At 53.3% G+C, this 10667-nt stretch overlaps 2 protein-coding genes across 2 annotated transcripts in view; one reads left to right on the forward strand and one right to left on the reverse strand.

Annotated features, from left to right (window-relative positions):
- The window catches only part of LOC139586089 (potassium-transporting ATPase alpha chain 1-like), a 29020-nt gene extending 22978 nt beyond the window's left edge, over positions 1-6042 (forward strand). The window contains 7 exon segments of the mRNA XM_071419248.1: positions 569-692; positions 1593-1738; positions 2721-2738; positions 2740-2855; positions 4725-4826; positions 5529-5620; positions 5902-6042. Of these exon segments, the coding sequence (XP_071275349.1) occupies positions 569-692; positions 1593-1738; positions 2721-2738; positions 2740-2855; positions 4725-4826; positions 5529-5620; positions 5902-5930 (627 nt within the window). The 3' untranslated portion in view covers positions 5931-6042.
- Positions 6043-7515: 1473 nt separating this feature from the next.
- LOC139586095 (uncharacterized) lies at positions 7516-9428 on the reverse strand (the record flags this gene model as incomplete). The annotated part of the gene is made up of 1 exon (XM_071419251.1): positions 7516-9428. A coding segment is annotated over one exon (921 nt), but the record flags the coding sequence as incomplete, so codon positions are not given.
- Positions 9429-10667: the final 1239 nt, after the last annotated feature.

Raw genomic sequence — 10667 nt, forward strand, 5'->3', positions numbered from 1 at the left:
TGGGAAATGGGGATTTTGGAGGGTTTGGGGACACCTGGGCACACCTGGGCGCACCTGGGGGCACCTGGGCACACCTGGGCACACCTGGGATACACCTGGGCACACCTGGGAGGGGAGGAATGGAAAAAACCGGGCGGAATTTGGGTGGGAAATGGGGATTTTGGGGGGTTTGGGGTTACCTGGGTGCACCTGGGGGACACCTGGGGGCACCTGGGAGACACCTGGGCACTCACCTGGGGGTGGGGAAATGGGGAAAAATGGTGAAAATTGGGGGAAAATCGGTGAAAATTGGGGAATTTGGGGGTGCTCACCTGGGCGCACCTGGGGGCACAAAAATGGGGAAAAATGGCAGAAAAATTTGGGGAAAATCGGTGAAAATTTGGGCAAAAATCTGGGGAATTTGGGGGCACACCTGGGCTCACCTGGGGGCACAAATATGGGGAAAAATGACCAAAAAATTCGGGGAAAATCGGAGAAAATTTGGGGAAAAATCGGTGAAAATTGGGGAATTTGGGGGCTCACACCTGGGCACTCACCTGGGCGCTCACCTGGGCGCTCACCTGGGCAGTTCCCCTCGGTGTCCCTGGCCTACGAGCGCGCCGAGAGCGACATCATGCACCTGCGGCCCCGCAACCCCCGGCGCGACCGATTGGTCAACGAGCCCCTGGCGGCCTACTCGTACTTCCAGATAGGTGAGGGGCACACCTGGGCACACCTGGGCACACCTGGGCACACCTGGGGGGCGGGGAAAGGGGGAAAATCGGTGAAAGTTTGGGGAAAATTGGTGAGAATTGGAGGATTTGGGGGCAGCCCCGGGTTTGGGGTTACCTGTGAGCTCACGCACCTGAGGCCTCACCTGTCCAGGTGTTTTCCCTCAGCTGTCCCAGGTGTGTCTCACCTGTCCCTGTCCCACCTGTCTCACCTGTCCCACCTGTCTATATCTCACCTGTCCATGTCTCACCTGTCCATGTCCCACCTGTCCATATCTCACCTGTTTCACCTGTCCCACCTGTCCCATCTCACCTGTCCATGTCCCACCCATCCCTGTCTCACCTGTCCCTGTCTCACCTGTCCATGTCCCACCTGTGTCTCACCTGTCCCTGTCTCACCTGTCTCACCTGTCCATGTCCCTATCTCACCTGTCTCATCTCACCTGTCCATGTCCCACCTGTGTCTCACCTGTCCCACCTGTCCATGTCCCACCTGTCCATGTCCCTCCTGTCCATGTCTCACCTGTTTCACCTGTCCCACCTGTCCCATCTCACCTGTCCATGTCCCACCTGTGTCTCACCTGTCCCTATCTCACCTTTCTCACCTGTCCCACCTGTCCATGTCTCACCTGTGTCTCACCTGTCCATGTCCCACCTGTCCATTATCTCACCTGTATCTCACCTTTATCTCACCTGTCCTGTCTCACCTGTCCCTATCTCACCTGTCCGTGTCCCACCTGTCTCACCTGTCTGGTCCCACCTGTCCATGTCTCACCTGTCCCACCTGTCCCTATCTCACCTGTCCCCCTGTGTCTCACCTGTCCATATCCCCCCTGTATCTCACCCGTCCCCCTGTGTCTCACCTGTGTCTCACCTGTGCAGGTGCCATCCAGTCCTTCGCGGGTTTCACCGATTATTTCGTGGCCATGGCCCAGGAGGGCTGGTGGCCGTACCTGGTGCTGGGGCTCCGCCCACGCTGGGAGGACGCGCACGAGCAGGAGCTGCAGGACAGCTACGGCCAGCAGTGGGTGTGTCCCGCACCTGGGCGCACCTGGGCACACCTGGGCACACCTGGGCACACCTGGGCAGGCACCTGGGAGGGAAGGAATGGAAAAAACCCGGTGAAATTTGGGTGGGAAATGGGGATTTTGGGGGGTTTTGGGTTACCTGGGCACACCTGGGGATACCTGGGATCACCTGGGCACACCTGGGGACACCTGGGGGCGGGAAATGGGGAAAAACGGTGAAAATTGGGGGGAAATTGGTGAAAATTTGAGAGTTTGAGGGCACCTGGGCGCACCTGGGCACACCTGGGCATGCACCTGGGGGCACCTGGGTGGGGAGGAATGGAAAAAACCGGGTGAAATTTGGGTGAAAAATGGGGATTTTGGGGGGTTTGGGGTTACCTGGGCACAGCTGGGGGTGAGAAAATGGGGGGAAAATGGGAAAAAAAACCAGAAAAAATTGTGGGGAAATTGGGCACACCTGGGCACACCTGGGCACACCTGGGCACACCTGGGCGTGGGGAAAAATGGGTGAAAAATTCACAAATTTGTGGGGAAATTCGCAAAAAAATTTTTAAAAAATCAGGGAAAAATGGGGGGATTTGGTAAAATTGGTCTCACCTGAGCTCACCTGGGGGTGGGGAAATTGGGAAAAAATTCATGGGGAAATTGGGCACACCTGGGGGTGGGAAAATGGGGAAAAATGATGAAAAATGGTGAAAAATGGTGAAAAATTCACAATTTTGTGGGGAAATTCGCAAAAATTTTTTAAAAATCGGGGAAAAATGGGGGGATTTGGTAAATTTGGGGCTCACCTGAGCTCACCTGAGCTCACCTGAGAGTGGGGAAAAATGGTGGAAAATGGTGGAAAATGGTGGAAAATGGTGAAAAATTCACAATTTTGTGGGGAAATCCGCAAAAAAATTTTAAAAAATCGGGGAAAAAAGGGGGAATTTGGTAAAATTTGGGTCTCACCTGAGCTCACCTGTGCTCACCTGGCCCGCAGACGTTCGAGCAGCGGCGGGTACCAGCAGTACACCTGCTACACCGTGTTCTTCATCAGCATCGAGATGTGCCAGATCGCCGACGTGCTGATCCGCAAGACGCGGCGGCTCTCGCTCTTCCAGCAGGGCCTCTTCAGGTGAGCCTGGGCGCACCTGGGCGCACCTGGGCGCACCTGGGCGCACCTGGGGGAACAGAAATGGGGAAAATTGGGGGAAATTTGGTGAAAATTGGGGGAAATTTGGTGGAAATTTGAGGGAAATTCGGTGGAAATTGGGGGGCACAAAATGGGGGGGAAATGGTGAAAATTTGAGGGAAATTGGGGGAAATTAGGTGGAAATTGGAGAATTTGGGGGCACCTGGGCACACCTGGAGGCACAAAAATGGGGGGAAATGGGGGGGAAATGGGGAAAATTTGGTGGAAATTGGGGGAAAATCGGGGGAAATTCGGTGAAATTTTGAGGGAAATTCGGTGGAAATTGGGGGGCACAAAATGGGGGAAAATCAGTGAAAATTTGAGGGAAAATTGGGGGAAAATTTGAGGGAAATTGGTGAAAATTGGAGAATTTGGGGACACCTGGGAGCACCTGGGGGCACAGAAATGGGGGGGAAATCGGTGAAAATTGGGGGGAAAATGGTGAAAATTCGGGGAAAATTGGTGGAAATTGAGGGAAATTCGGTGGAAATTGGAGAATTTGGGGACACCTGGGCACACCTGGGCGCACCTGGGGGCGGGAAAATGGGGAAAATTGGGGAAAATTTGATGAAAACCGGGGGAAATTTGAGGGAAATTCGGTGGAAATTGGAGAATTTGGGGGCACAAAATGGGGGGAAAATGGTGAAAATTGGGGACACCTGGGCGCACCTGGGCGCACCTGGGGGCACGAAAATGGGGAAAATTTGGTGGAAATTTGAGGGAAATTGGGGGAATTCGGTGGAAATTGGAGAATTTGGGGGCACCTGGGCACACCTGGGGGCACAAAAATGGGGGGAAATGGGGAAAATTTGGGGGAATTCGGTGGAAATTGGGGGGAATTCGGTGGAAATTGGGAGAATTTGGGGACACCTGGGCACACCTGGGCGCACCTGGGGGCGGGAAAATGGGGAAAATTGGGGAAAATTTGATGAAAATCGGGGGAAATTTGAGGGAAATTCGGTGGAAATTGGAGAATTTGGGGGCACAAAATGGGGGGAAAATGGTGAAACTTGGGGACACCTGGGCGCACCTGGGCGCACCTGGGGGCACGAAAATGGGGAAAATTTGGTGAAAATTTGAGGGAAATTTGAGGGAAATTGGGGGAAATTTGAGGGAAATTGGGGGAAATTTGGTGGAAATTGGAGAATTTGGGCACACCTGGGGGCACAAAAATGGGGGGGAAATGGTGAAAATGGGGGAAAATTGGGGGAAAATCAGGGGAAATTTGAGGGAAATTTGAGGGAAATTGGGGGAAATTCGGTGGAAATTGGAGAATTTGGGGACACCTGGGCGCACCTGGGAGCACCTGGGGGCACAAAAATGGGGGGGAAATGGGGAAAATTGGGGGAAAATCGGTGGAAATTTGAGGGAGATCGGTGAAAATTGGAGAATTTGGGGGCACAAAATGGGGGAAAATCGGTGAAAATTTGAGGGAAAATTGGGGGAAAATTTGAGGGAAATTGGTGAAAATTGGAGATTTTGGGGACACCTGGGGGCACAAAAATGGGGGGGAAATGGTGAAAATTGGGGGAAATTTGGGGGAAATTGGGGGAAAATCGGGGGAAAATTGAGGGAAATTGGGGGAAATTGGGGGAAATTCGGTGGAAATTGGAGAATTTGGGGGCACCTGGACGCACCTGGGCACACCTGGGCACACCTGGGGGCGGGAAATGGGGAAAAAACGGCAAAAAAATGGGGGGAAATGGGGAATTTGGGGGCACCTGGGCACACCTGGGCACACCTGGGCGCGCACCTGGGCACACACCTGGGCACACCTGGGCACACCTGGTGACCCTCAGGTGTCCCTGTCAGGAACCGGACGCTGCTGGTGGCCATCGTGTTCCAGGTGTGCATCGGCTGCTTCCTCTGCTACTGCCCGGGCATGCCCAACGTCTTCAACTTCATGCCCATCAGGTGAGGCTGGCGCACCTGGGCACACCTGGGGACACCCCCAAAATACACCTGGGCACACCTGGGGACACCCCCAAAATACACCTGGGTACACCTGGGCACACCTGGGCGCACCTGGGCGCACCTGGGCACCCCCAAAATCCACCTGGGCACACCTGGGCACCCCAAAAACCACCTGGGCACACCTGGGCACACCTGGGCACCCCCAAAATACACCTGGGCACACCTGGGGACACCCCCAAAATACACCTGGGTGCAGCTGGAAACCCCCCCAAATACACCTGGGCACACCTGGGCACAGCTGGGCACACCTGGGCACACCTGGGGACCCCCCCCCAAAACCACCTGGGCGCACCTGGGCACACCTGGGGACCCCCCAAAATACACCTGGGCACACCTGGGCAGCCCAAAAACCACCTGGGCACACCTGGGTGCAGCTGGGAACCCCAAAAACCACCTGGGCACCTCCCCAGACACACCTGGGCACACCTGGAAACCCCCCCCCCCCAAAATACACCTGGGCACACCCCAAAATACACCTGGGCACACCTGGGCACACCTGGGCACACCTGGGCACACCTGGGGACCCCCCCCAAAATACACCTGGGCACACCTGGGAACACCTGGGGACCCCAAAAAACACCTGGGCACCCCCCAAAATACACCTGGGCACACCTGGGGCCTCACCTGGGCGCACCTGTCCAGGTTCCAGTGGTGGTTGGTGCCGATGCCCTTTGGGCTCCTCATCCTCGTCTACGACGAAATCCGGAAACTCGGAGTGCGGAGACACCCGGGCAGTGAGTGACGCACCTGGGCACACCTGGGCGCACCTGGGGGCACCTGGGCGCACCTGGGGGCACCTGGGGGCGGGAAATGGGGAAAAAATGGCAAGAAAATGGGGGGAAATGGGGAATTTGGGGGCACCTGGGCACACCTGGGGGCACCTGGGGGTGGTAAATGGGGAAAAAATGGCAAAAAAATGGGGGGAAATGGGGAATTTGGGCACACCTGGGCACACCTGGGGGCACCTGGGCACTGCCCCACCCTCACCTGTCTGGGTTCTCTTCCCCCCTCCCAGGTTGGTGGGATCGGGAACTTTACTACTGAAAGGAACAGCTGGGCACACCTGGGCACACCTGGGACCCTCCTTGGATTCTCTTTGGGCACCTGGGACCCTCCCTGAACACACCTGGGCACACCTGGGACCCTCCTTGAACACCTGGAACCCACCTGGGCACACCTGGGCACACCTGGAACTCACCTGGGACTCACCTGAGCCCACCTGGGACCCTCCCTGAACACCTGGAAGTCACCTTGGACACACCTGGATCTTACCTGAGACCCACCTTGGACACCTGGGCACACCTGGGGCACCTGGGACCCACCTTGGACTCACCTGGGACCCACCTTGAACACCTGAAATCCACCTTGGGCACACCTGGGCACACCTGGGACCCACCTGGGCACACCTGGGGCACCTGGGACCCACCTTGGACTCACCTGGGACCCTCCTTGAACACCTGAAATCCACCTGGGACTCACCTGGGCACACCTGGGGCACCTGGGACCCACCTTGGACACCTGAAACCCACCTGGATCTCACCTGGGACCCACCTTGGACTCACCTGGGACCCACCTGGGTCCCTCCCTGCACTCGATCCCCTCTCTTCCTTCCCCCCCCAATCCCAAATAAAGGCACAGGTGACTCAGCCAGGTGTGTTCAGGTGCGTTTATTGCTAAAAGAGCCCCAAATAATCTCAAAAAAATTTAAAAAAATCATTAAAAAATCCACAAAAATTGTTTAAGCTCCAGCCACCCCGAAAATCTCCAAAAAACGCCCTCAAAATAAAAAAAAATTCCTCCAAAAAATTTGAAAATTTCACAAAAAAATCGCCCCAAAATCCTCCCCCCAAAAAAAGCCAAAAAATTAAAAAAAGTTGCACCAAAAAAAAAAAAAATCCCCCAAAATCTTCCCCAAAAGAATCCCCCCAGAAAAACCCAAAATAATGCAAAACTCCCCCAAAAATCCAAGAAAAAAAATCCAAAAAACCACCCAAAATAAAAAAAAAACCTTAAAAAATTTTTAAAAATTGCACAAAAAGAATCCCCCCAGAAAAACCGCAAAAAATGCAAAACTCCCCCGAAAAAGTCCCCCAAAATAAAAAAAATTTAAAATTAAGAAATTTTTAAAAATTGCACAAAAAAATCTCCCCAAATCCCCCCCACAAAATAATCAACCCAGAAAACCGCCAAAAAATTAAAAAATCCCCCCAAAATAAAAAAAAAATAATCCCCCAAAATGCCGAAAAATTAAAAAAAAACCCCAAAAAATTGAAAAAAATTGCACAAAAAAATCCCAAAAAATCCTCCCTGCAAAAGAATCCCCCTGGAAAAACCCAAAAAAATGCAAAACTCCCCCAAAATCCAAAAAAAAAAAAAAAAATCCCAAAAAATAAAAAAAATAAAAAAAAAACCCCAAAAAATTGAATAAAATTGCACAAAAAAATTCTCCCCAAACCCCCCCCGCAAAATAATCAACCCGGAAAAACCCAAAAAAATGCAAAATCCCCCCAAAATCCAAATTAAAAAATCCCAAAAAATGCCGAAAATTAAAAAAAAACCCAAAAAATTGAAAAAAATTCCACGAAAAAATCCCCCCAAACCCCCCCCCACAAAATAATCAACCCAGAAAAATCCAAAAAAATGCAAAATCCCCCCAAAATCGAAAAAATAAAATCCCCAAAAATGCCGAAAAATAAAAAAAAATCCCAAAAAATTGAAAAAAATTGCACGAAAAAATCCTCCCCGCAAAAGAATCCCCCAGAAAAACCCAAAAAATTGCAAAACTCCCCCAAAGTCCAAAATAAAAAATCCCAAAAAATACCGAAAAATGAATTAAAAACCCCCAAAAATTGAAAAAATATCACGAAAAAATCCCCCCAAACACCCTCGCGCAAAATAATCAACCCAGAAAAACCCCCAAAAAAATGCAAAACTCCCCAAAATCCAAAAAAAAAAAAAACCAAAAAATGCCGAAAAATAAAAAAAAAACCCCAAAAATTGGAAAAAATTGCACGAAAAATCTCCCCAAACCCCCTCCAAGCAAAATAATCATCCCGGAAAAACCCCCAAAAAAATTCAAAATCCCCCCAAAATCCAAAAAATAAAATCCCAAAAATGCTGAAAAATAAAAAAAAAAAACAAAAAATTGAATTAAATTGCAAGAAAAAATCTCCCCAAACCCCCCCCGCAAAAAAAAAACCCCGAAAAAAATGCAAAACTGCCCCAAAATCCAAATTAAAAAATCCCAAAAAATGCCGAAAAATTAAAAAAAAAATTAAAAAAATTGAAAAAAATTGCACGAAAAAATTCCCCCAAAATATTTAAAAAATATTGAAAAAAAAAAAATCCGGCCAAAATTTTAAAAAATTCCCCCAAAAATTGCACAAAAAATCCCAAAAAACCCAAAAGAAATTGCGGAAAACACAAAAAAACCCCAAAAAGCCGAAAATGGCGACTGTCGTAAAAGCGGCCGTAAAGCGCGACTGCCGTAAAATGGCGACTGCCGTAAAATGGCGGCTGTCACAAAATGGCGGTTGTCGCAAAATGGCGGCTGTCGCAAAATGGCCGCAAAGCGCGACTGTCGCAAAAGGTGCCGTAAAGAAAAACTGCCGTAAAGCAGAACTATCGAAAAAGGTGCCGTAAAGCAAAACTGCCGTAAAGCAAAACTGTCGTAAAAGGTGCCGTAAAGCGCGAATGTCGTAAAACTGCCGTAAAGCAGAACTGTCGCAAAAGGGGCCGTAAAGCGCGACTGTCGTAAAAGGTGCCGTAAAGCGCGACTGTCGTAAAAGGTGCCGTAAAGCAGAACTGTCGCAAAAGGGGCCGTAAAGCGCGACTGTCGTAAAAGGTGCCGTAAAGCGCGGCTGTCGCAAAAGGTGCCGTAAAGCGCGACTGTCGTAAAAGGTGCCGTAAAGCAGAACTGTCGCAAAAGGGGCCGTAAAGCGCGACTGTCGTAAAAGGTGCCGTAAAGCGCGACTGTCGCAAAAGGTGCCGTAAAGCGCGACTGTCGCAAAAGGTGCCGTAAAGCAGAACTGTCGTAAAAGGTGCCGTAAAGCGCGACTGTCGTAAAAGGTGCCGTAAAACGCGAATGTCGTAAAACTGCCGTAAAGCAGAACTGTCGCAAAAGGTGCCGTAAAGCGCGACTGTCGTAAAAGGTGCCGTAAAGCGCGACTGTCGTAAAAGCTGCCGTAAAGCGCGACTGTCGTAAAAGGTGCCGTAAAGCAGAACTGTCGCAAAAGGGGCCGTAAAGCGCGACTGTCGTAAAAGGTGCCGTAAAGCGCGACTGTCGCAAAAGGTGCCGTAAAGCGCGACTGTCGCAAAAGGTGCCGTAAAGCGCGACTGTCGTAAAAGGTGCCGTAAAGCGCGACTGTCGTAAAAGGTGCCGTAAAGCAGAACTGTCGTAAAAGGTGCCGTAAAGCGCGACTGTCGCAAAAGGTGCCGTAAAGCAGAACTGTCGTAAAAGGTGCCGTAAAGCGCGACTGTCGCAAAAGGTGCCGTAAAGCAGAACTGTCGTAAAAGGTGCCGTAAAGCGCGACTGTCGTAAAAGGTGCCGTAAAGCGCGACTGTCGTAAAAGGGGCCGTAAAGCGCGACTGCCGTAAAAGCTGCCGTAAAGCGCGACTGTCGCAAAACTGCCGTAAAGCGCGACTGTCGCAAAAGGTGCCGTAAAGCGCGACTGTCGCAAAAGGTGCCGTAAAGCAGAACTGTCGTAAAAGGTGCCGTAAAGCGCGACTGTCGTAAAAGGTGCCGTAAAGCGCGACTGTCGTAAAAGGGGCCGTAAAGCAGAACTGTCGTAAAAGGCGCCGCAAAGCGCGACTGTCGCAAAACCGCGACTGTCGTAAAAGGGGCCGTATATCGCGAATGTCGCAAAACCGCGACTGTCGTAAAAGGGGCCGTATATCGCGAATGTCGCAAAATGGCCGTTCAGCCTCCCGGATTGGATTTTATTGCATTTCCCCAGTGCTGCCGTTCAGCCGTGTTTATCAGAGCCTTTGAACACGGGTGTTTAAAGCACTTTATTGGCCTCTCCCGCCGCGCCGTGGCTGCCGCGGGGCCACTCCCAGCCCTCGGGCGCTGCTCGAGCCGCGTTTGCTGCATGGGCGGTGCCCGCAGCCGCCGCCCCGCCCCTTTTGCGAGCTCCGCCCCTCGCCGCCGCTGCGAGTCCGCAGCGCGTCCCGCCCCCCACTTGCTTTTGGCACCGCGCGGCTTCCGTAGCCGCGGCCCCGCCCCCGCCTCCCCTTGGCACCGCGCGGCTCCCGTAGCCGCGGCCCCGCCCCTTCCCGCCGCCGCCATTTTCCCCCCGTTTACCGCGAGTGCCGCCGCTCCTGCCGCCCCCCCGCCCCCTTTGCGGACCCGGCGGGGCCGCTGCTGGCCCCGGTCCCGCCGCTGCTGCTGCGTCTTTGCCGTTCCCCGCCGCTCCCGGCTCTGCGGTGCCGCGCGCGCCTGGCGCGGCCGCGCCGCGTCCTCAGCGCCCCCTGTGCGCGTTGCCGCCCCCCCCAACCCCGGCGTTCCGAGCTGCGCACGGGCCCCGCGCGGGGCGGACGCCCCCGGTTAACCCCGTCCCTGCCGCCGTTTCGGCGCCATGCCCTGGTCCCGCCGCTGCACCGGAGCCCGCCGCTCCACCCCGTGCCGGCGCCGCGGCGTCCGCACCGGCGGCCGCGGCTCCTCCCGCCGCCTCCCCGCCGCTCCTCCCGCCTCCCGCCACCCCTCCGGGATCATCTGCCGCTGCCGCGGCCGCTCCGCCGCCGCCCGTGGTCGTTTTCCCGCTTCTGCCGCCGCCGCCGCCG

Source organism: Agelaius tricolor, unplaced genomic scaffold, assembly GCF_023055355.1.
Source record: "Agelaius tricolor isolate 1412-34295 unplaced genomic scaffold, bAgeTri1.0.p SCAF_102, whole genome shotgun sequence".
NCBI lineage: Eukaryota > Metazoa > Chordata > Aves > Passeriformes > Icteridae > Agelaius > Agelaius tricolor.